The sequence below is a fragment of the Giraffa tippelskirchi genome, chromosome 11, assembly GCF_054371585.1.
Source record: "Giraffa tippelskirchi isolate mGirTip1 chromosome 11, T2T-mGirTip1v1.2.pri, whole genome shotgun sequence".
Taxonomy (NCBI): domain Eukaryota; kingdom Metazoa; phylum Chordata; class Mammalia; order Artiodactyla; family Giraffidae; genus Giraffa; species Giraffa tippelskirchi.
The window spans coordinates 51723386-51749426 of NC_137285.1; the positions used below are offsets into that span (position 1 = coordinate 51723386).

A 26041-nucleotide genomic window follows, 5' to 3' on the forward strand; every position below is an offset into this window, starting at 1 on the left:
ACCTGCCCTCTGTTCTGTCCTCCCCTTACACCTCCTCCAGCGCTAGTCCCATCCAAACACACAGTTTCAACCCTCAGGGCTACATCATTGGCACCATCTATCTGCCCAGCCTCCAGGATCTCAAATACAACATTCAGTTCAGTTCAGTCGCTCAGTCGTGTCCGACTCTTTGCGACCCCATGAACTGCAGCACACCAGGCCTCCCTGTCCATCACCAACTCCCGGAGTTCACCCAAACCCATGTCCATTAAGTCAGTGATGCCATCCAAACATCTGATCCTCTGTCGTCCCCTTCTCCTCCTGCCCTCAATCCTTCCCATCATCAGGGCCCAACACTAAATTCACGCTTTCCTTCCAAACTTCTTTTTCTTGTGTTCCTTTTTATAATATCATTCATCAATCACCCATCCAAAACTGTTCTTCATTTAGTCCATCCTCATTCAGACATCAGTTTCTCAAAATTATTTCTGAAATTTCTAGACTATTGTTATCATAGTTAACTCTCTAAAACCAGTGTCTCCTACATACACTCCTCATCGCACATAGAAGGAAGATTTTCTCAAACAGAGCACTGAAAATGTTTGCTTAAAACCTTTCATGGCTTCCTATCACCAACAGAAGAATGTCCAACTTCCTAGTGTCCTTCCCTGAATCTCAACCTATGTTTTGATCTCATCTCACCAAACAAGCCATCTGCTTGTCACTCAGGCCCACTCACCTTCTTTCAACAATCAAATAAACGGCTTCCTCTGCTTAAAGTGCTTACGTCTTCTCCTTTCCTCACAACTCTGATTGCTTTAAAATGTCACCTCCTCTAACAAGCCTTCTTCAAATCTCCAGGCCCACTTAATCACTCCTGGGTGTTCATACAGCATTCTGTTCATTCTAATAATATCACGCATAGACGATGCCTTCTTGTTTGCCAGATAGTAACCTGCTTTAGGAAAAAAAGTGGTACTTTGTTCTCTGTATTTAACACATCTGCACATAGTAGGTGCTTAATCTTAACAACTGCTAAGTAAATATATAAACACAGGAAAAACACTCTTGAATCAAGAGAAGATGTGATTTTCAGTCCTGCCTTGGGTAGGACTCAAATTTCGAGCTCTATCTATAGACTGATAAATAGTATCTTTTCTGTCTATGCAGTACAATTATAAGAATAAATGAAATCAAGCAAAGTACTACATCAAATACAGACAAATATATTAAGTATAACCCAAGAATATAATCTTTTAATGTTTATTATTTCACTTAGATATAGCAAAGATTAAGAGAGTCTATAGCCTACATGTAAATTGTGGATGAATATAAGTGTAATGAAAAACAGGTATTTTACATATCTTAGCACTTATTGTTCTAGAAATTAAGGGTGACCTCAATTTAATATTATTATGCTGTACAGATCACACTAAGTATTAGTTAGCATCAGAAGCACTCACTATGTTACAGAGATAAAAAGCATAGACTTTTGATTAAAATAGGTATGAATTCTAGCACCATATTATTACTTTGCTTTCTTATTAGCATTATCAAATTATAAAATGCTAATTATAAAATACCTTTATAGCATTTACCATATGTATAAATACTTTACATACATTATCCCATTATTCTCACAAGAGTCTCATGAAATAGGTCCCATTATTCCCATTTTACATCAGAGGAAACCGAAGCAGGGCGCTTGGTTAACTTGTCCCGGGTAGCAAAGCTATTATGAGGCAGCGCGGAGACCTGAGTCTGCCCGGTCTGGTTCTAATCACTAACCCACTGCAGCCAAGCTATAAGTGACATGACAGACGAGTACAATGCACGACCCACAGGAAATTCTTGACAGACATTATATTCCTTTTGTACATGCTACTCAGGTGATGATGATATATGCAAATGGTCCTGAAGTCTGCTCCCTCATCGCCTGACCACGCCCCCAAGCCATATGCACTCTGTGAAACAGAGATCTTATCTGTATGGTGTACTACCCTCTTGCCCCTATAAGCAGAGTTTCCAAGAAAACTAGGGAAAAAAAATCAAACCATTTTAGGAAGCTATTAATTCATCCATTCAAATGGGAGCTAGATAGATCTATTTTTCCTTTTGTTGAATCATTAAAATGTCATTACTCCGGGCTGAGGCAAAGGTAGCAAGTTTGCCAGTTCTTTCAGACCCTCTGGTTGTCTTTCAACAAATCCCAGCATGTCAATGTCACTGTCTATTACAATCAGCGCGGTTCACACTGTGTTCACTTGCTCCAGCTCTCCCTCCCCTTCTGAGACTCTCAGAAGCTCTCCTCTCATAGGGATGTTGCTGCAGTCCTCCTTTAGCCTATCATTCAGGGAAGAATGGTGTGAAACATTCTCTCCAAATATAGCTCCCATTTCTGCAATGCTTTTGGCTGGCGCCTGCTTCAGATGTGAGAAATACATTTGCTTACAACTATTGGGGTAGACAGACTTCTTCATGGTTCCTTCAACTGGATTAATTGTTCTATACAGACCTCTGTGGGTACCGACATGCTTTTTCATTGTTTTCTTACAAAATATTTTTCTAGTTTAATACTTTTCCTGTTTCAATAAATACCATGTGTCTCCACTGTCAGCTACACAGGGGTTCTTGAATTATGTACTGTGCAATGTCAATACTTAAGAGTCATATTTTTTTTTTAAATATTGCTTACTTTGTATTTCTTTATTTGTGTGTGTTTTTCTAATTATTTATCTGGCCACTCGGCATGTGGGGTCTTAGTTTCCGACCAGGGATCAAACCCTTGACTTCTACATTCCTGCACTGGAAGCACAAGAGTCTTAACCACTGGACCAGCAGGGAAGTTCCAACATTTTAATGATTCCTTTAGCACTTACCATATGCCAGGTTCTACACTAAATGCTTCACATGCATTCTCAACAAACTTACAGCAACAGGACAACAAAGAATTATTGGGCCGAAAACGCCAAGAGTGCCATGATTGAAAATTCTGATCCTGAGGAAGTGATCCTTCTATCTTTCAGAGATAACATCCCAACTATACTTACTACTTGCTGTGTGGTTTCTATAAGGCCATGAACTCTTGGGGCTTTGTGTTTTTCACTGATAAAGTAATTAACTTATACTTTTCAATCAATAAAATAAAATAACTAAACTTGATAATCTCTAAAATCTTTCATAAAATGTGTGTTTTCATTTTGTGGTTAATTACAAAAATAATATCCAGATAATTCTGATCATCCAGAGAGAAAAAAAGTAAAAATTCATTGGCCTATACAGGCAGACATCAGCTCACATTGTAAGGGCCTTTTTGGTCAGCTTGCCTGGGGAGATCTGGGTAAAAGAGTGTGTGGTGTGAAGAACAAAAATTTAAGGAATATTTGCTTATAAGAATCATACAAGTGAAAACACTAGGACTTAATGTTAAAATAAGCAACCAAAGGAAACACTAAAAATAGATGAATGAAATACTGAGCATGAGAAATCACGAACACAATTAAAGAAAATCTTATTTAAAATCAAGGGAGTAGCAATTTAATGAACAAGCAAAACTGCTCTGGGAATAGGAGAATCAGGCATCTTCTAAGACCAATTAAAATCTTCAACTATGTATTATATGTGCATGTACACACACACATTTTTAAAATTCCCTCAGTGACAGTAACAGGCTTATTCTTTTATTTTGATCTTAAAATATCTTTCAGGTAAATGGAATTTGTATTACTTGGCAAATATTCATAATAATTACAAATTTAGGAAAATCACCATAAGATAAATGTAAAGGAAATGATGTATTTATAAAACTCAAAGTAACATTTAGTGGTAGAAATCTGCATAGACCCTTTTACTTCAATAGCAGTAGTACACAGGAACCTGACTCAATTCTCTAAGAACAATCAGCATTTTAAACTAATGGGAGTAAGTCACTCTGAGAACTGAAACTATTCTTCAAGCCAAAATATTCAGATGATGACTAACCAAAGACATTACCATATTCACAGAGCACACGGTTTGGCTTATGGATTAAATCCACAGTAGTTTGTCCTTTGCATGTGTGTGTGCTTAGTCACTTCAGTCGTGTCCGACTCGTTGCGACACCATGGACTGTAGCCCACCAGGCTCTTCTGTCCATGGGATTCTCCAGGCAAGAATACCAGAGGGGGTTGCCACGTCCCTTTCCAGGGGATCTTCCTGACCCAGGGATTGAACCCATGTCTCTTTACCTCCTGCCTTGGCAGGTGGGTTCTTTACTGCTAACGTCACCTGGGAAGCCAGTTTGTGCCTTACATGTCTATAACAAATATTTCTTATATAATGAAAGAACTGCATTGCTGCAAGTATACAATTTAATACTAATGGCAAATTATTAAGTTATCTAATGTTTATGGGAAACTGTTTTCAGACAGATTATCTTACACGTTTCTTTTCATTCCCTCCCTTATAAAAAAAAAGCACACAAATATAAAAATTAGTGAAAAGTAAAAGAAATCCTACACATTTCCCAAGACAGTTGAAAGTGATATAGACCTGAATTAAAATATCAGCTTTGCTTCTGTCCATCTGTGACTCTGGGCAAGTTTCCAACCTACGGGGTTTATGAAAGGAGTGAGGTATGAAAGACACCTAATTCAGTGCCCATAGCCTTGTGTGTTCAGAACTAGTGTTGATTCTCTTCTTTGTAGTATTTATTCAACCCAGCAAAGATTTGCTGAGCTCCTCAAAAAGACCAAACGTGGCTCAGATGGAAAAGAAACTGCCTGCAATGCGGGAGATCTGGGTTTGATCCCTGGGTTGAGAAGATCCCTGGAGAAGGAAGTGGCACCCCACTCCAGGATTCCTGCCTGGAGAATCCCATGGACAGAGGAGCCTGGCGGCCTACAGTCCATGGGGTCACAAAGAGTCAGACACAACTGTGCAACTAACACTTTCTAATGAAGAAGGTGATGAATTTAACATATATGCCTGGAACCAGAAGAGGTGACTTGCAGAAAGGGTATCGTGGTTTATTCAAAAAGGGAGAGCATTCTCCTAGGTGGCCTCCCATGGTAGAAGAGATGGCATGGGGGAGGCAGAGCTCAGTGGCTACTTAGAACAGCGGCATGCCCCTCACACAGTGGCTGCTGGACGCTCCCCAGCTACTATCTAGTCATCTCTAAGGGCTTCTGTCAGAGCTCCATAGGCCTTGCTCCCTGAGAACTGATGTCAGGGCTTCTATCTGGCTCTAAGCTCATGAATCCCGAGGCATGGTCTGACCTTGTCCATCACTGAGTTGCTAGAATCCAAGGCCCCAGCAGGTGCAGAGGGTCAGGTCATAGCCGCTTGAACTTGAACCCAGCTGCCCTGTGACCTTGGCAACTTAACAAGTTTTGGGTGACCTCGGGTTTTTCTCGTATCTCAAGTTTTTCTCAGCCTGTAGCATATTAAAAAATGGCCAGCACTGGACACTTATGGATGGCTTGCTGTTGCCAAAATATTGGCTCTCTGTGCACAGGCGCCAAATAGAAATACAGAGACAGAGTTTTGGAGGAAAGATAAACTTTATATCTTTGCCAGGCAAAGCAGGACAGAACAGGCTCATGCCTTGAAAAATTGTATCCCCACTTGGAGAAGACAGTGAGAAGTTTTATAGCAATGGTTCAAAGAGGATGTGATCAGCTCCTGGACATTCTTCTGATGGGTTGGTGGTGAGGTCAGCATCATCAACCTTCAGGTCCAACTGGTCTGGGGTCTACATGCTTGTGGGCAGCACATTATTGTTAACCCTTAATTTCTCCCACCTGTAGGGGGTTTCAGTATCTACAGAATATCTCAAAGATATTGTGTGTATCCTTTTCTGGGATACCAGGAACTTGCCCCAAGGCTGTATGATTACCTCTCTTGACTATTTGTTTCTCTCTTGTCTTGCATCCTCTCCCTTCCCTAATTAGTGACAGCTTGAATCTGCACATTGCAACTCAGAGAAGGTCACGGAGGATAAATGAAGGCTATTTCCTATAATTAAAGAAATGGGGAACACAGAAAGGCTTTGTGCCCAGGAGCCCCCGAGGGCCCTGTTTGGTATCATTACTATTTGGTGTTGAGATAATCTTATTCAAACTGCCTGCTAGCTCCAGAAGGGCAGTGTCTGCTTCACCAGAAATGCCCATTCCTCTGAAAAAAGAAATGGAATCTGGGCTGAGACTCATCCAGAAGCACAGGACAGTGGGATGAATGCTCTGTGACAGTGGACCCCTGCCTCTCGCCCCAGTCAGTCAACCTGTGTGACAACACATCTTTTTTAGCAACACTGTGGTCACCAAAAAGGTAATGGCCTATTTGGGGGCTATTATTCCTTTTAAAAAATATGCCCCATCTCAGTTACCAAAAATCAATCAAGGGCCAAAGTTTGAGCTGTTTTTCTGTTTTCTTATTTAAATTGCTCTCGTGGTAAACATGACAAACTGCAAACAGGAAACAAAGCAGAATATATTTGCGTGAGTCAATGAACCTCAATTATTTTAACGCATTGGTGACAGCCTGTGCTCTTCCAATATCTTAACCTCCTTGGAAATTTCACTTTAATGCCAAAATATCACTTATTCTGGAATGCACAAACTGCACTGTAGTAATTAGGTGCCACCTTTTCAAAGGCTAAATATAAAAATAGTGAGCAGGCTCATGGTTATGCTCTGCTTCAAAATGAATTCTAATTAGCTTCACTAAAGAAAATGGCTTGCTCCCTTCTTCCCTACAATGTAATGCATTTTTCACACTCTGACTAAGTTAATGAAACACAAAAGTCTTTTTATGAGTAAGGTGCTCAGATATACTTAATATAGTACCTCAATAGAAAAGAACGCTGATGCGTTTCAGTCAGCAGTAAGCCAAATTACGAGTCATTTAGGTTTACCAAAGAGAGTAAGAGTTTCTAATGTGAAAGGATAGAGTTTTAATTAGGTGAATGGTTTTTCAAGACAGTCAGAGAGGTCAAGAACATAGAAGAGACTAATGAGTTTTTCACCTGCAAGACTCTGGACTGTAATTAAGCATCACTTCATGCTTTTCTGAGCATGGCCCTGTGAGAAGGACGTTGACTTCTCACGCATAGGTCTAGTGTTTGCTGCAAGGTGAGCCTTAGAGATGCTGATTATTTCCTTTAAACATTTGGTCGAAACTCCAGGGACCTCCCGCCAAGTGGCATCCATGATTAAGCAGAACAATTAGCTAATATTACTGCAGACAAGGAATCATTCAAGGCACTGGAGCTAGTTCCCAGAGGAAGGGGCTGGGTGCACACAGCACCTTCCCCCAGGAAGCTCACAGTTTGGAAGGAGAGACGGCCAGGTAACAGAATTAATCTCAGTGGGGTGGACATAATCACTGCATTTAGGAAAGGAAGAAAGAATAAAGTAAGGGTATGCATTTCTTGTAGGAAAAAAGTCAAACTGATCAAGATAGTATCATTTCATTGTTTCAGAGCTAAAAAGTAAAGGCATACAAATACACAAGAGATTAAATTCATTTTAGAGCGGCTGTCAACTGCTTCAATAAACAATTGCTTTAACCGGTGCTTGTTATCCTGATTTCAAAGAAAACTTGAAATTTCTTTCCTGGTTCTCTCATTGCCCAAAAGGTCACAGCTCCTCATATCTCACTGGTTATTTCCTATTTATAGAGACAGATTCATCATAAACTATACAGGTAAGGTTTACAATCAACCTCTAAGATTCCCTTCCAAGTAATACTCGGGGCCCCTGGAAATATCAAGTCTACCAGATGTTCATCTTCCAGTAAAAACATCAGGTGGCACTGTGCCAAGGTACTTCTCTCAGATTCCTGTGTTTGATAACAGCTGACTCTTAAGTTGACATTTGTAATCCATTATCTTTAAAAATATCACCTTGCAGAACCTCCAAAGCAAAGTTCCTCAGAACAGAGATGCATTTGCTTACAGGAATGGGGGGAGAAGGCATTCACGTCTTAGAAAAACTGGCAGGGTAACAGGAAGAGATCTCAGGACATAATGACTGTCAAGGATCAAGTTCGGGTTAGACAGCAGATGAATTCCTCAGCACAGGTCTGGCAAGACAAGAATCATTCTGCTGTGCACAAGAGAAGAAATGAAGTGTGTAATCCCTCAAATTAAATCTCGCCTTCAACATAAGACAAATGAAGAGTGTGGAACATAAAGTCATTACTTCGTCTCCTAAGTGAGCGATGCACCTGAGAACTGTGGACGGGTCCATATTGTACATTCACTTATCCATTCATACTTTCAATAGATATTTACTGGATGCCTTTTATGTGCCAGGCTCTAGGAACACAGCTGTTGATAAGACAAGAACCTTGCCGTTGTGGCGCTCATATTTTCATAGGAGTGACAGACAGTCATCAAATAAATTATTGAAGGAAATAATATAATAATTTCAAGTAGTGTTAGAGAGCTAGGAAGAAAAATAAGAAAATAAGGCAAGAGAGTGAGGAGCAGGTTAAGTTTTTTAATATGGTCAGGGAAAACCAACGAAGGAGCAACTGAGCCAAGTCAGGACTGCTGTGGAGGGGTGAGTCGGGTAAATATCTGGGAGAAAGATGCAAAAATTGAGAGTGGTGACCCGTAACTCTCCCTGCCCATGTGCATAATAAAACTCCATGATTTTATAATTGTTCTCTGTAGGAAGATATTTTCCTCAGAGTACAGGTGACAAAAGAGCAAACTGAATTTTAAAAAGGAGTTGGTTAAATAAGGGAGAAACAGATAAATGTCCACCAGACATTCCTGTTTGGGAGTCATTCTCACATACTTCAAATGCGTAAAGAGATGCCTGCTGTGTGAATAATAATTCTATCCAAAAGTTGGTGGTGGAAAGAGGGTCCCAAAGGCCCTGAGGTTGTGGCAAGCTTGCCGGAGTGGGAATGGGAGCTAGACAGTGGCTGGAGGTGACACAGCAGTTCAAGCAGAGATGATGATGGCCAGGACTTGGTGGGTGAAAATAAAGAGGGTAAGATGTAGTCTGATTCTGAATATGTTTCTTTTGACAATAAGTAGACTGAACATGTATCCGATGCTCAGAGCTGCCCCTCTGCTGCATCATGCAGTGTAAGAGTTCACAACAGCTCTGATGGGGACACGTGAATATCACTTCACAGGGTGAGGCTTAGGTTAATCACATGGCTCCTGTGTTTCTGGGCTCTCTCTGCCCAGCACGACCACAAAGTCTTGGTGGCTCCTTTACCACTGTGCTCATTTTAGAATGGTGCAGCCTCACTCTTACCAACTCAATGACATCAAACTTCTATCCTGAGCCATATGTTGCTTTATGTCTCGCAAGCCATTGATTCAGGTCAATTGGGTACCAGAATCACCTTTTTCACCATCACCCTATACTATCCCTCAAACTTTGGTGAGCAAAGGGGGGTCCTCGCTAGTTGGGGAAAATACCATGGTGTTGTTACCTCTTCAGCCAGAGGCCTACCTCCAAGATAATGAACATTTAGCACATCAACAAATATCACCCAATGCAATTAAAATATCTAGTAATTTCGGATTCATTATTGTACTATTCGACTGTGTTAAAGAAGTTTGTGTACTTGCCAAGTTTGCCATTTGTTTGTCTTTGTGCTGCTCTCCAAATTCTGGTGATTTTTTGTGAGTCACTAAATCGTGTCTTGAGGTAATATATAACTGTACACACTATTAGTTATTAAAAAAATATTTTATATTGGAGTATAGTTGATTTACAATGTTGTGTTAGTGTCAGATGTACAACAAAATGATTCAGTTATACACATATTTATTCTTTTCTAGATTCTTTTCCCATATAGGTTATTACAGAATATAGAGCTCCCTCTGCTATACAGTATAGGTCCTTGTTAATTGTCTTTTACATAGATAGCAATTGTGTGCTCAGTCGTTCAGTTGTGTCGGACTCTTTACAATCCCATGGACTGTAGCCCACCAGGCTCCTCTGTCCATGGGATTTTTCATGAAAGAATACTGGAGCGGGTTGCCATTTCCTCCTCCAGATCTTACTGACCTAGGGATCGAACCCGTGTCTCCTGGATCTCCTGCACTGATAGGCAGATTCTTTACCACTGAACCACCAGTGTTCATATGTTAATCCAACACCCTAATTTATCACCCCTCCACACCTTTCCCCTTTGGTAACCATAAATTTGGTTTTTATGTCTGTGAGCCTGTTCCTGTTACATGAATAAGCCCATTTGTATCACTTTTTTAGACTCCACATATAAGTGGTATCATATGCTATTTGTCTTTCTCTGTCTTACTTCACAACTTAGTATAATAGTTTCTAAGTCTATCCGTATTGTTGCAAATGGCATTACTTCATTATTTTTTATGGCTGAATAATATTCCATTGTGTATATATATGTACCACATCTTCTTTGTCCATTCATTTGTTGATGGACACTTAGGTTGCTTGCATGTTTTGGCTACTGTGAACAGTGCTGCAATGAACACTGGGGTGCACTGTAACTTTTCAGATTATGGTTTTCTCTGGATACATGCCCAGGTGTGGGATTGCTGTATCATATGGCAGCTCTATTTTTAGTTTTTAAAAGAACTTCCATAGTGGCAATTAGTAAATCTTAAAAGTCCTTCTTTCATGTAAGGATTTTATATGGTCAAAGGAAAAAGCACTGTTTCTTTAAATACATACAGAACCATGGGACAGGAGAACCTGAGGAAGGCTCTCGATTCACCCAGTGTGGTGGCTGTCAACCCTGGCAGCCCATCAGAATAATCTGGAGAGTCCCCTCGTGCCACCAGACAAATTACATCAGAATCTCCGCAAGTGGGACCTGGGAGTCTGTCATTTTTAAACTCCCCAGAAGATTCTAATGTGTGGCCAGGATGGAGAAGCACTGATCTAAACCAAGTTCCTCTCTGGGACCCTCCTGCTTATCACTTTCAAATGAAAGAAAACGAGACCCAGAGGGGGGAAGTGACTTGCCAACGATAAAGCCAATTTGAGGCAGAACCACAACTGAAACCCATGTTTCCTAATACCCTGTCCAATTTGCACTTAGCCCCAAGACGTGGAAGAATGGAAGGAAACAGTGGGAGTGTCACCAACTGCAATCCTGATGATTCTATCACCGAGGCTTTACTCCTCTTCTAATTCTCCACCTTCTGTGTTCTGCCCTGACTGTCAAACTAGTCCAGCTTGGAGCAAAGTGATGCAGAAAGCTGTGCCAGGGTCTTGCAACAGCACCAATGTTCATTCTGACAGATTCAGCTGACAGATACTCTTTTTTCTTCAAAGGAGAGCCATTCTAGGGAGCGAGCGTGTAACTGAAGACATCACTAGACAGGCTTAAAAAAAAACCTGCTCTATGTCTGCACGTGAATAGCCTTTGACTATTCAGGCACTTGACCTAAGAATGTAATCATGAATATGCACCCACTTTTAGGCACATAAAGATATCTACAGCAGCACTGCTTAGGTAGAGAAAAAGTGGGAACATCACAGAAACATCAAGGAAGTTTCAACATGTGCCTTTAAATTTAAAAAAGCTATAAAAATGCATGTAATATATTCCCAGTTTGGTAAAAGTAAATATGTAACAGCAAAGTGAAAAAACACTAGAGTTGAGTGAGCAGTTGACCTATTGATGGTTATCTTCTTTTTAAATGTCCTCTATTTCCAAAATTTTCTACAAGGCACGTGTCTTTCATTTTAAAATATATACATATACACATGGATATTAAAGCTACAGGACAATAAACATATGCACAGAACTGTATCTGATTACAACATTTTTGTATACCCTGATCCTTTTGCGTTACTGGTATGTCTTTTTTCTCCTGAGATGAAGGGCATGAACCGGGCACCCACTTCATGTCATCTTCTACAAGATGACTCAATTATTTTAACAGGAGACTCAAATTAGAATCTCCCTGACCTCATTTATACAAGTTAAAAGCTAAGAAAAATAATTTTAGTGTCATAGAATATTTTTCATGAAATGAGAGTAGCATGTTAAGAGAGTCCATCTTTCCAGTCTTATTTAACAGGTCTTCAAGATTTACTGAGCCCTTTCCATACACCAGGGATGATTCTACGCTTTGGAACTTTACCATGAGCAATAAGTGTCTAAAAGGGCTCCTTCTTGTAGCCCTTACATTATGGTGGGAGGAGACATGCTAAGGATAAGTAAAATGATGCAGGGAGAAGAGCAGCCAGTGTCCTGGTGGGAGAGGGGGAGGGATGCTGCTATTCCAAACAGAGCAAGTAGGGAGTGCCTTAGGGATGAGGTCATGGAGAAGGGGCCTTAGAGAGGCGGCCAGTCCTGCTCATCTGTGAGGAAGGACATTTCATGCACCTCGGTAAATAAAGGAGAAAACGCTTTACTAAAGAGAGGGGAAAACGTCTTTTCTTTCCCACCCTTCTTTGGGTCACTTGGAATTACATGTAGGTATAATCAATTCATGGCTACAGAATGGTCAGATGAATATCTTCTGAAAAAAATGAGGATCAGGGAAAATACTTGTGGGAGAAAAAAGGCATTTGTACACTGACAAGACCTCTGAAAAATCTCAAATCCGCCTCTGCAATAGTGCTTACTGGCAGATTGTGTGTGTTAGAAAAAAATAGTTATGATGGGGAGATACCAAGCTGAATTGGTTAAGAAAGATAGTATTTCCTGGATCTCACCTAATATATATGCTCATTATATAGTTTTGCCTGGACATGAATTAGCCACACATTTAACGCAAGAACACTTCTTTCTCAAATCTCTATCATGAAATATGGGACTTCCTTGATGGCTCAGAAGGTAAAGAATCTACCAGCAATGTAGGAGACACAGGAGATGTGGGAAACGATGTTTCTACCTCAAATACTGAAAAGCCTAACAATCTAATATACAAGCTTTAATTTTATGGCAAATGATTCTTTTTTCTACTGAAAATGATTTTCTAAATACTGCTATATCATGGAATAGATAAGATTTAAAAACAAATGATACCGGTAGAAATAAATTTATAAACAATGCTTTTGAGGCAGTAAAAGAAATTTAATTTTCCCCTCATATAGAAAAATAAAAGAACTAGATCAAATCATAATCATTAATATTTTTATTTCAATCTATAAAGCACACTTATCCTACCTATCATGAGTTAAAGTGCCAAGTGATGAACCTCTCAAAGTTTAAAATAAAAGATTATAGTATACCTAGAGACAAGGTTTCCATTTAATAGAACCACTGTTATTGCAGCTTAGTGGAAAAACAATCACACAGCACAAGCAGTTTCATTTCTCTGGTTTTATATTACCAACAAAACCCTCCAGAGCTGACATAAAATGAAAGTCAAATTCTATTCAGATTAATTCAAATTTAGCAACTCAATTTACATGATAAAATACACAGAATTTCATCATCATTTCAGTCACTCAGTAGTAGGTAGTAAGTGAAGGTCCTCCTTTGAGTATATACAAAGTGAAGTATCTCTTCTGAGGATACACTGAAGACTTTCAGGGGCTATCAAAATATTAAGTTCTTTATACACCAAGTTTCACGTCCAAAAATCCAACAATTATGGTCAAGGGCTTCTTTTTCAAAAGCTGAGACTGGTTTCTAAACAAATTTGCATTGCATCAGAAGTATAATCATTCCTTTCTAAAAAAAACTAGAAGAATGAGTTATAAAGTGCTAGGCTCTTTATGAACCTTTCCAGATTTCACAGTCATAAAATTCCTTCCGTTTTGAGAAGCCAGGGGATTTTTAAGAGTAGAGGCATCAGGAGAGATGAGGACAGGATTCTTACTACAGATTAAAAGGTAAAGGCAGGATTTCTTCCAAACCCCCAGATACAGATTTCTGTGATCTGAAGTGAGTAAACAAACCATACAGTTTCTTGAAATGCCCAGACCATATTAAGTGACATTGCCAATAATGTTATTTAACACTGACACTAAATTATGGCTTTTAATAACAGAGTCTGGAGTTTCTGGCTATTGGATATTCACCTGCCAGCAGAGAGACGGGTGAAGAAGTACAGCTGAGCACCAAATAAAGACACAAATAGTAAAGAGGGTGGGTGAGATTGTTTTGGCCTGGGAGATTAAGACCAGGCATAAGTGGTAACTTTTCCATATGTAGCTTAAGAGGGAAATGGAATGGAAACTGAGGCTGTTAAGAAGTTTAAATACAGAAATGATAGAGCATCAGGGGCTCTCAGGCTTGCGAAAACCCTTCGGTCATCCCCCATTGGAACTCTGGGCATAAATCCTGTGTTCAGTTCCCACCTGAAGGCAAGAGAAGGTTTCACCTCCCAAGAAAACCTCTGCCATCTCTCAACAGTTCTAACTTTCTAAACTTCTTTTTCTCCTTTGCTTAACCAAGTCTGCTTCCTATAACTTCTCCTCACTAATCCCAGTCTGTCTCCATAAAGCTGAGGCTCCAAATACATAAGCTTCAGGGCTGAGGCATGGGGCACACAGGAGTTGGGCAGGTCCAGAGCCAGGACATCCACGGTGATGGGGCCTTGGGCCAGATAAAGGGCACACTGTTCATCCAAACGGCCAGTCACTTCTCTGCCCAGACACGGTGCCCTGTCATCAGATCTCATGAGAAATCAGAAATGTGATTTTTAGTAAAAGTATTCTGGCTTTTTTAATGTATAAGGAATAAATTGTGGTGTTCAAATAACTCTTGACATGCAACTAATCCAAACTTCTGTATAAGTGAGGAACCTGAGGCCCTGGATTGAAAGTGACAGGTCAAAGCAAAATGGTTAATCAGAGGTTGCTCTGGAGGAGGGCAGCCCCAACACAAAATCCCATCTCTCCTGTCACAAAAACACAGTCTGCAAGGCCATGTGTATTGGGCTGATAGAGGTGCTGAAGTATTCAGAAATGAGAATCAGCTTTAGATCACTTCCTGTCTCCACTATGAAGTCACCACTGTCCACGGCTAGTTTGTAGGGTTTGAGCAGCAGCTACAAGCACCGACTCAGGAGACAGACTGCTCAAGTTTGTAAGCCTCGCTCCATCACTTCCTACCTGCATGATCAAGTCACTTCCTCTGTCTAAACCTCAGTTTCCTGATACGTGAAAGACAGCTAAGAACAGTACCTATCACTCAGCGTGACTGTGAGAATTAAATGAACTGATACACAAAGTGCTTGCAACGTGCCTGACACAGAGTAAGCAGCACACAGGCAGTATTATTACTACCCAAAGAGAGGGCTACCTTATGCTGAAGGGGGGTAAATGTATTACTCAAAGGAAAATGTAAAACAAAACGACACAAAGATATCCTAAAAATAAGAGTTCTGCAATAAATTCAAGCAGCTAATTACTTTACAGAGGCTGTAAAGGAAGGCTTCCACACTTACAGTAAATGTAGCATGGACCCACACATTAAAATCTTAGCACCCACCTACACAGGAAAGAGACTCAATAAATCTCCTACATTTTTTCCTCCAACTTTAGAGAAGGCCCTAGAATACATGAGATATACCCCACTCTGGGCTCCTCCTCGCCAACGGCTGAGCTTGTTTTTCGGATGGTTACTGCAGCCATCTCCTCCCTCCCTCCATCTCTAGGTTATTACTAGGAACCCAGTCTCTCAACAGTTCTTCCTAGATGACTGGATGCTTAGTTTTCTCCTTTCCCTTTAACTGTGTACTAGCAAAAGACAAAAACATAGCAAACACACTCTTCAAACAAGTTAAAAAGAAAATGCATGATTTCTCCAACATTGTAACTTGGACACTCACCGCCTCCACACACTTACAGATATAGCAATGTTCACCATAGAAATATATACAAACCATACATAGATACATCTCGTATTTCTCTGATGAGGCTTCAATTTAAGTCACGAGAAAGCACAATTACAGGAGGAAAATTCTCAAATGTTCACCCACTATCGTCGGGAGCTGGAACACCAGGTCTCAAGTCATAGAAACCGCAAAGAGAAATTGGCATGACAGCTCTGACATCTAAAGCAGAAGAGGGTGAATAAAGAGCTCTTTACTAAGGCTGCCAGGGCCACTGTGAGCCTCTGGGGGTCTGGTCACCCATGTAGTAGGTCCTGTTACTGCTCACAGTGCCTATAAGGGTGCAGGTACTGACAGCTCCGTGCCAGCTACAGACAAAGGCACTGTACACCTATGAATTCATTTAATTTCCATAACAACCACCTGAGGCTCCCCCATTTCACAAATGAGGAAATTGAATTCTTGAGAGGTTAATTTGCTCCAAGACCCACAGTGAGAAAATAGCAGAGCCAGGACACAAACTAAAGGGGCTGGTGAGAGGCTGCATTCCTAACTTACCACTTCCCAAAAGAGCCTCTGGGCTTCCCTGGTAGCTCAGATGGTAAAGAATCTGCCTACAATGTAAGAGACCTGGGTTTGATCCCCGGGTTGGGAAGATCCCCTGGAGAAGGAAATGGCAAACTACTCCAGTATTCTTGCCTGGAGAATCCCATGGACAGAGGAGCCTGGTGGGGTACAATTCATGGGGCCGCAAAAAGTTGGACACGACTGAGTGACTCTCACTCAATACAACCTCTTGGAATTGCTGATACCACCTCCCTCAGAGTATACTTCAAGTTTCACAGGCATCTAAGCAGCTCCGAGGAGATCACTGGGGCCCGGCTGCCTTTTCCTGTCCCTGGCAGTGTAGTTCTGGAGCTCTCTGATGGAGCCTGCATTCCTCCACAGCTTTTCACTCAAGCCCTCCTATTGCTCTCTCACAAAGCAAACCTGGGGAGGAGCTCTAAAGCACTAAAGATGCAGTTCCTCATATTCTTTGAGAGGGGGCATAAAGAGTCTCTGGTCCATGGGCTTTTTTTTCCCTTCCCAACTGAAAGAGATAGATAGATCTCTTTTTATCTACTAACCTCCTTTCTTCTTTAAGACAAAACATGGTTGAGCTGAAGAAAACAAATAATGGTGAGCAAGGGGGAAAACAGCAAAATGAAAAGTAGAGAAAGAATTGCTTAGTTTCTAAGTCGTGTCCGACTCTTTGCAACCCCATGGACTGTCACAAGATTTTCCAGGCAAGAATACTGGAGTGGGTTGCCATTTCCTCCCCCAGGAGATCTTTCCAGCCCAGGGATCAAACTCACATCTCCTGCTACAACATTGTAGGCAGATTCTTTACGGCTGAGCCATCAGAGAATGAATTAACATGATGTTAAAAAGTAACTTCGGGGCTTCCCAGGTGGCTCAGCAGTAAAGAATCCACCTGCCAATGCAGGAACTGCAGGAGCCGTAGGTTCAATCTCTGGTCAGGAAGATCCTCTGGAGGAGGAATGGCAACCCACTCCAGTATTCTTGCCTGGAAAATCTCATGGACAGAAGAGCCTGGTGGGTTACAGTCCATGGGGTCACAAAGAGTCAGACACGACTGAGTGACTAAAGACACATGCAAAAAAGTAACTGCTAGTCATCAGGGACATGCAAAGGAAAATGGCAATGAAGACACTACTTCACAATCACCAGGATGGCCAAAATCAAAGAGAATGACAAGCGTTGATGAGGATGGACAGAAACTGGAACACTCCTACACTGCTGGTGGAAATGTGAGATGGTGTTTCTTTGGAAAACAATCTTACAGCTCCTCCAAAGGTTAAACCATACAGTTGCTATATGACCCAGAGGTTTTACTCCTGGATATACACCCAAAAGAAAGGTCCACACACAAACTTCTACATGAATGTTCACAGCAGCATTATGTACAATAACCAACAAGTAGAAAGAAACTAAGCGTCCATTATTTGATGAATTTTTAAAATGTGGTATATACATACAAAGAAATGTTATTTGGCAACAAAAAGCAGTGTAGTACTGATACATGCCACAGCACTGACAGATTCTGAAACATTAAGCTAAGTGAAAGAATTCAGTTACAGAAAAAGCATATTACTTGATTCCATTCATATGAAGTGTCCAGAATAGGCACATGGAGACAGAAAGGAAATTAGTAGTTAAGTAGGACTGGGGGACTAGAGAGTAATGAGGAGTAAAAGCTAATGGACATGGGATTTCCTTTTGGAATCAGTTGTGAAGGTTATACAACTCTGTCCTTAAGGTAAAAGCCATTAACTTGGCCACAGGGGTGAGGAGGAAGAATGAATTGGGAGAGTAGGATTGACATATGTACACCACCCTGTGTAAAACAGATAGCTGGTATGAACCTGCGGTATAGCACAGGGAGCTAGCTCAGTGCTCTGTGATAACCTAGAGAGGTGGGATGGGAGGGTAGGGGGAGGCTCAAGAGGGAGTGGATCTACCTATACTTACGGCTGATTGACTTCGTTGTATCGCAGAAACTAATACAACATTGTAAAGCAACTATACCCCAATTTTTAATATATATATGGAGTGATAAACTCTCTCTCAATAAAGCAGTAATATTTTAAAGAGATTTTTAAAAACTGATTACAAACTAAAGCAGCTAATCTATCCCAGGAGAATTTGGGTCTTTGTGAATGAGAAAACCGTAACCGCAGAAGTGTCGGAAACCCAAAATCATAAGCCAGTAAAGAAAAATCAGAAAGAAAGGCTCTATGGAAAGGGAAAGGGGAAATGATTTCCATTTAACTGAATTTCGAGACAGTGGGTGTGTTGGTGTCACATCACCCCAAACTCATAGATATTACATGATGGATTGCATAACACTAAATTCAGACTTTCTCCTCACCTGAAAGTGATCAGTGCCGAAAATAAAGGATCTGGAAGAGAGGTGAGAATTTTTTAAAAATGTAAAGGCCAATGTTCACTTTTTGGAGACCGAAGCAAAAAGTTCACGAATGTAAGTAACCTCTGATATATTGCAACCCATGTTCACAAAATAAGAATATTTGATCTAAAACATACACCTAAGATACGTTTCCTAAGATACAACTGAGTCAGAATTCTGAATTCAACTAGAAAAAGCAAAGCCTTCAGGTTCTCGAGCTAAGTGTAACACACTGACAGCCAGAGCAGTGCTGGCACCGGTTCAGGTTCAGGCAGAAAAAGTTAAAAGTGAAAGGTTCGCCAAGCTACCAGGCCATAGATCGCCTTATAATGAGACTTTAGCAGCCATCAGTGCAATCGCTAACTAAAGTGAATCCAGTCTCCTAATGTGGCAATACATCAAATGATAGTATGGAATCCTCATGGCTATTAGCAGTGACGATGTTAATGCATTTTTGGAAACAGAACAGTTAGTAGAGAATTTCCTTGACATTTTTTAGTCTAAATTTCAAACTTTACCAAGGCCTTTATTTATTCCCACTACATCTTAGTCAGGCATCATTTGTGTGGAAAATCCCCTTTTTGCTTTCTATAAAAACAGATGAGCCATTAATTGATCTAGTGTGTTGGCAGTTCTTTTTAGACAGAAGCAAATGATGCCTCTTAACTTTGCGTTTGAAGCTGAAGAATCTGATTTCATGCACATGCAAAAAAAAGAGACATATTTAAAGGATCCTACAAAGTCGACTAACAATCTTCTTGGAGTAAAGAACAAAACCCAAAACCCCTCCTTCACGCTCTCCCCATTGAGGTTTAGATATTAAATATGTTTCCAAAGATCCTTTACATGATTTAAAATGCTCTTCCAGAGTCCTCCACAGTCCTCCAAATCCTCGACTATCATAAAGTTTACACAGGGCTCTTATGATTCAAGGTCAGAGTACAATCTTTTTCACCTACAAAAGTGTTGAGCTCAAGAAAGTGTATCAAATGGTCCTCAAAGCTCTATACTAACTTTTTAAAGACGTTAACTGCCCCTTCCTCCCCTTCATTCATTCATGCATTGCATTATTTTTCACCCTGAGTTAGAAGTACTGAACCTTCCCTACCCCACCTGTTTGCTGCAGGGTTGACAAGTTCCTTGTCTGTAACAGTTGATTTTGACCACCAGGGGCAAACCCACTGTATATTTCCCTAATAGGTGACAGGAGCTCTGGGAATGAAAACTTGTTCCCAAAGAATGCATCCCTCCCCCAATGTGGCCGAAGCCTGCTACTCCATTTCAGAAGCATAACTGTTTAATTTCTTTAAAAGCCAGATTTTAATAATGTCTTTGATCAGGGGACTCCAGTAAGAAAACACATCTGCCACTTCCACTCCCTTCTACTCCCTCCCCGATGCCACAGCCTCAAACCCAGCTTCTGGCAAAGGGGGGCAAGCTTCTAGGGGCGCACAGAAACAAGAAGTAACCCTGAACTCAAGGAGGCGAAGCTGCTAAAATGAGCTGCTTTTGCTAACAAACTTGGAGAGGACTTTGCTGTTCCTACCAAGGAAGCACTGTGTTATGTCAGGCACATGGAGAAATAGTGAGTCTCATGGATTTCTAGTCTGGGCATCCTGCGATCTTTACGAAAACCTTATTATTTCTACCCTGAAATCTCCTTTTCGCCCTTAAGGAAACCTTCAGCATACTTAACCTCCCAGGCGGGGGGCAAGGATAATGCAATACTGGAAAAGCAGGCATAACTTTATGGCCACTATGCTCTTGTTGGCTTGTGAAGGATTGTTGATCATTTACCATCGTGCCCGCCTGTCAGCCTGTCTGGATGACAGCTTGGCAGAGCACAGGATTTTCAGTATTATTTATGACGTGCGTCAACCCAGCGGGTGGCGGGGGGTAGGGTGGGGGTGGACTCTTTAATCTCCCACGAAGAGCTGAAACCCTGAAACCCGACTTGAGCAAGTTGGCGGTGGCGAGCGCCAGCATCAGTAACCCTACCTCCCTCCTGATACAGAAACGCCGGCATCAGGAGTATACCTGATGCACACATACAAGATCAGATCTCCGGGTCCCAAACAGATGCGAGGCCAGCCACTAGCCCAGAGCAACATCCGAGCCCTGCCCGCCCCCTTCTCCCCCCTCACACCCCACCTTCCAGATCCTCCCCGTAAAAGTTAGGCCCCCTCAGCCAACCCCTGTTCGAGTGGCTCTGTGTTAAGTGGAACGCACTCCTTGGTCCCCCCCGATGCAGTGAGTCCTCTCTTCTTTGCAAATCCCACGAAGTGACGCAGAGCAAAACTTAGTAGGTCCAGGCAACAGAGACGCGTCTTTTGCAAAGCACAGAATTCCCAGAAAGGAGCGAGGAGGCAGGCGCTGGATCCTTCTCGGCGCCTCCACCCTCCCTGGGCTCCCCGCCCCCGCCCCCGCCCCGCGCCCGCTTACCTGCGTGGGGCATGGTGATGGTCTCGTTGGTGTTGGAGCCCACGTTGAAGATGACCACGGCGGAGGCGTTCTGCAGGAACGCATTCCGGATCTTATCCCTGTAGGTGCAGTTGCCCTTGGGGATGAGCGCTATCCAGTTCTTGCCGTGGGCCGGGGCGGCGAACTTGGTGTTGGGGTCGCAGGCCAGACGGTCATGGGCCGAGCTGGCCATGACCACCTCCCCGCGGGCGTCCTGCTTGGGCGAGTGCTCCCCGTAGCGCCCGCACTCGGTCTTCTCCGTGTGCAGCTCGGCGGTGGTGCCGCCGCCCGCCGCCCCGGCCCCGGAGTCCGGCGCGGGCTCGGCGTAGGTGATGTTCACGAAGGCGGTGTACCATTCCTCCTTCTCGGCCACGGTGAAGTCCAGGCAGACCAGATGCACGAAACAAAAGGAAAGCAGCCATGTTGAGAGAGCCAGGCTGCGGCACGCCTGGATGAGAGACATTGCCATCTTTATCCGCCGGGGCCCCCTCCCCGCCCCCCGCGCGCTCCCCCCCGCGCCGTCCCTCCTCCCCAGCCCCGGCCAACCCCGGGCCGGCCGCTCGTCGTTGTCCTCCTCCTCCTGCTCCTGCTCCTGCTCCTGCTCCTGCTCCTGCTCCTGCTCACTCCCGGGCCCGGGGGGCCGCGGCCGGGACGCGCAGCCGCCGCGGAGACAGGATTCGGAGCGAGCGGATGGCGCCGGCCCCTTCCCCTTTCAGCCGGAGCGTGGCGGTTGCATCTCGATTCGCGGGCGCCGGAGGGGCGCGGGCGGAGGGGGCGCTCGGGGGTTGCGGCGGAGTCCAGCTGCCGAGCGTCCTGCTCCTTCGCCCGGCTTCTCCTTCTGGCATAGGGGTGGCAGGGGGCCTGGGAGCGTGCGGGGTGGCGGCCCGGCGCCCTGCAGCCCGGGCGGGGACGGGCGCGGCTGCTCGGAGCCCGGGGTGCCGGCGAGGTGTCCCGGTCGCCGTCGCCGAGCGCTGGGGCGAGCGGGTCCGGCTGCGGGCGCGGCGGCCGCCACTGCTGCGCGCCGGGTCCCTCGGGCGGCGGGCACTCGGCTCCTCGCTGGCGGCGCCCAGCACACACTTGCCGCGGGAGGGGCCGGCTCGGGGGTACCGGGAGTAAGCCGGCAGAGAGAAGACTACGCGGTCAGTGTGTGTGTGTATGCGTGTGTCTGTATATGTTTGTGTGTGTGTCTAATGTGTGCGTGCAAGGAGGAGCTTAGTGTGATGTCAAAGATTCTAGGCTTCTCTTGCCACGCTTCCCAGGTTGTCTCTTTATGGGCAGCAGCGACCCCTGCCGGGTCTCAAAGTCCATCTAGTCTGCGACTTGGTCCAGGTGGAGGCGAAAGGAGGAAGAGACCCCTAGACCTAGGAGGACAGGAACAACTTCCTGCATCTTAAATGTAGGGGTATGTGTGTGTGTGTGTGAGAGAGAGAGAGATAAACTTTTCCGTTTGCAGAAGGAACTGCAGCGAACTCCCTAATTACCCATCCTAGGGCCAACGGGTAACTTTAGTTGGTAGCCAGGTCCTTCCAACACCATGCCTCAAGTATCTAGGGCGGCGATAATCAAATTTGAACGTACCTCCGTGTCACACGGGGGCGGGGGCGGAGTAGAGGGTGTTTAAAACTCAGACTGACGGGCCCAGCTGCAGAGTTTCTCATTCGGTACATCTGGGGTGAAGTTCCATATTAATGCTTTTCTAACAAGTTACCAAGTCATGTTGATGCTGCTGGTCTAGGGACCACCCCATCCATCAGCATCCGTATAGACGTGGGCTTCTTTCTTACTGTCTGGCAGCAAACGTGATATATGTTTTCCTATAGAATGAGTGTTTTCTAACTCCGTAAAAAAATAAATTGGGTGAGCTATTTCTTGACTTTTTATTCTGGTTGTCATGACAGGTAACAGAATACTTACAGCATCAGTAGGCAAGGTAGGTTTGTTTGGGTGGTTGTTTCTAGAGTATTGCCCAGCTGTGCATAGAGATCACAACTAGTTAGCGGAGAGTAAGCCACTCTAGAGTTGTGTTCTTAAAACTTCGATACAGCACAATTCCTTACCAAGTAAATGTCTGAGTGGTTAACTTTTCACACCCACAGTTTCCTTGACTTGAGATACCTGTCAAGTCTCAAAAATAATTTGTGTGATGGTTCTTAATCACCCACATCGAACTTCCCAACTGGCAGTCTTTCTGAGAACTCAGGATCCAATTCATGATGAAAACAAAAAGTCCACCTTTTCCCCTCTCCGTCCCCAGACCCTAGCATGTTTGCAGAGATCTGTTCACGGCTACCCATCAGCACTGGCTGTTCTTTTTCCAGCAGCAGTAGGAACAGCTGGTGGCTGTTAGGGGAGAGCGAAGAATCCCAGCTACACCCAAATTAGAAGCAGGCCCAAGAAGAACTACTTAGAAGAATGTGTCTCTGTGGTATTGGATGTGCTGGGTTTGTGTGTTTCCCTAACTTATTCATCTCAGAAAATAGGCTTATAGGCAATTGGGACAGTGCTTTTTATAGCACCTAATGCCGAAATGGCAAAAGTGAAGACTGCCTGGCAGCTGGTTCCTGAACCACCAGAGATCTGAGTCCATTGCCTAAAAATCCCAGCGAGGTTTTGTATAGAGGCCTCACAAACCAGAGTGGTTTCCCATATTTCTCCAACTCTTAGCAGTTTTTCTCCAACCACAAAACTTGGTGAATCTGTATCATTAAGAGTGCGTGACTGCCCCATTCTTCTCTCCCTTAGAAGAAAAGTCAGAGGCTGAGGAGATGGCAGGATGAAGGAGGTAGCTTCCTGGCTGGGAGACTGATTAATTATAGGGCTATTGGGCAAATATGTAAAATATTAAATATAATGGGAGCCAGGTTTCTTAGTACTGAAGAAAGAATTTATGAATATGGAACGAACTGTTACCCCGCTGGGGTTTGACTGCTTACCCCTGGAAAGCCAATAGCTGAGAGACAAGTTGGTTGAAAAGGAAAGGTTGGTTTATTCAAGAGGCCAGCAACCTGGGAAGAAGGTGGGCTCACGTCCAAACACCGACTTCAAAGATTCTTTTGGACCATGACTGGTTTTAAAGGGAGAATCACTGGGGGGAGGGATCAGAGTCTTCATTTATCTTCCCTTGTGTGCAGTCTTCCTTCTGATTGGTCGGTGGTGAAGTGACAGAGTGGGGCGCCAGGAATATTGCGCTCAGCCTGGAGTTGCCGTCATCCCCCTGGGTAGGGGCCTTAGTTCCTGCAGAAGAACTCAAAGATATCGTTATATATATTCCTTGAAGAAGAGCCAGGACCCTGCCCCATTGCTCCACTATTGTTTCTTGACTGCTACTTCTTTGTTTCTGCATTTCCTCCCTTCGCTGATAAGCAACTGTTTGAATCTGCCCTTTGAGACCCAGGGAAGATCGTGGAGCCTGAATGAAACCTATTTACTAAATAAGAAATGGGGCCACAGAAAGGGTTTGTACCCAGGTGGGCCTCACAGGATCCTGCTCAGCTTCATAAAGAACCCTAAGGTGTTGGATTGAATTCAAAATGAGTGGGAAATCATTACACACACACATAGACACCATAGCTATTTTCATTCAGAGGCTAGAAGTAATGGACACATCAGGTGCCCAGAAGGTCTTGGTTTCTGAGTTCCATCCTCCCTTAAGAGAAACAAGGGCTGATTCCTGTGCTTGGGCTGGGAAAGTACAAAGTGAGCTAGGAACCTATTACAGGAAGTGCTCAAAGCATGATGGAAACATGCTGAAAGCATATGCATAAGCTTCTGCTGGCCACATCTGGGGCAATCTGGGTATGAAAATAAATAATGATAGTAACTGATTGCAACCTATTGTGTAAAGTAGAAATCCATGAATCTACGCTATTATAAATGAATGAATAAATGATATAATAAGTGGAATAAACAAATAAGTGGAAAATAAGGGACAGCTCTTCCTTATGAAGAATTTCAACTAAATAAGGTTGATAGGGGACTTCCCTGATGGCCCAGTGGTTAAAACTCTGTGCTTCCAATGAAAGGGACATGGGTTTGATTCCTGATTGGGAAGTAAGATCCCATATGCTGTATGCCCTAAAACAAACAAAAACGCTGGTAGACATAGTAAGTCATCATTTGCCTGTGCTGGTTGATTGTGGCGAGAGTCCTCAGTGGATGCTGAGGCTGGTGACTGGGTGTTTGATGTGAAGCAGTGTGTCAGCCTGATCCTAACATGTCTTCTGAAAAGTATCTGTTGATTACACGGAGGGAAATGGTAAATTCATTGAAGAGAGCCCTGGAAGACACCAAAATTGGCCAGATGATCAAATGAGCATCACCAGGAAAGGAACCAGCCACATCACGTGCCTCCTGATGTATTGTGCTGAGCAGAGCACCATATCTTTTCTGTTACATCCTGAGATTTAAGAGGCATGACCACTAAATGCAATGAACAATTCTGGATTGGCCCCTGAACTGGATAGGAAAAACAAACAGTTGGCAAAAATGAAATGAGGTCTGTGGATTGGTTGGTAGTGTCTTATAAATGCTGATTACCTGATTTGAATATTTATCTTGTAGCTATGTAGAAGAAGTTCCTTATGTGGGGAATATGTACACTGAAGTATTTAATAGTGATGAGGCATTCTGTCTGCACCTTGCTCTTACATGATTCGAAATAATAATGATAATCACTAAGATCTTGCTTTCTACTGGCCACTATCTCAGAGAAGCAGAAATCCAATTAATGATAGAATAAAAAGTCCATTTTGAGGGCATGGTCTTGATTTGTTTCCAGCCTTGTGCTGATGATTGTTGTTCTTTAGCACAGTGCTCCTTTTTACCCCAGTAACACTACTTGAACCACTAGGCTGGGTATCCAATAGGAAATCAAATAGATGAGGGTCACAGAATTTACACTT

General features: G+C 43.1%; 1 protein-coding gene across 1 annotated transcript in view; it reads right to left on the minus strand.

The window, feature by feature from the left end:
* RNF150 (ring finger protein 150) overlaps nucleotides 1-21677 on the minus strand; it is a 258445-nt gene extending 236768 nt beyond the window's left edge. Inside the window, exon 1 of the mRNA XM_081545481.1 lies at nucleotides 21123-21677. Coding sequence (XP_081401607.1) covers nucleotides 21123-21609 — 487 coding nt within the window. The 5' untranslated portion in view covers nucleotides 21610-21677. The remainder of the gene's footprint in view (nucleotides 1-21122) is intronic.
* Nucleotides 21678-26041: the final 4364 nt, after the last annotated feature.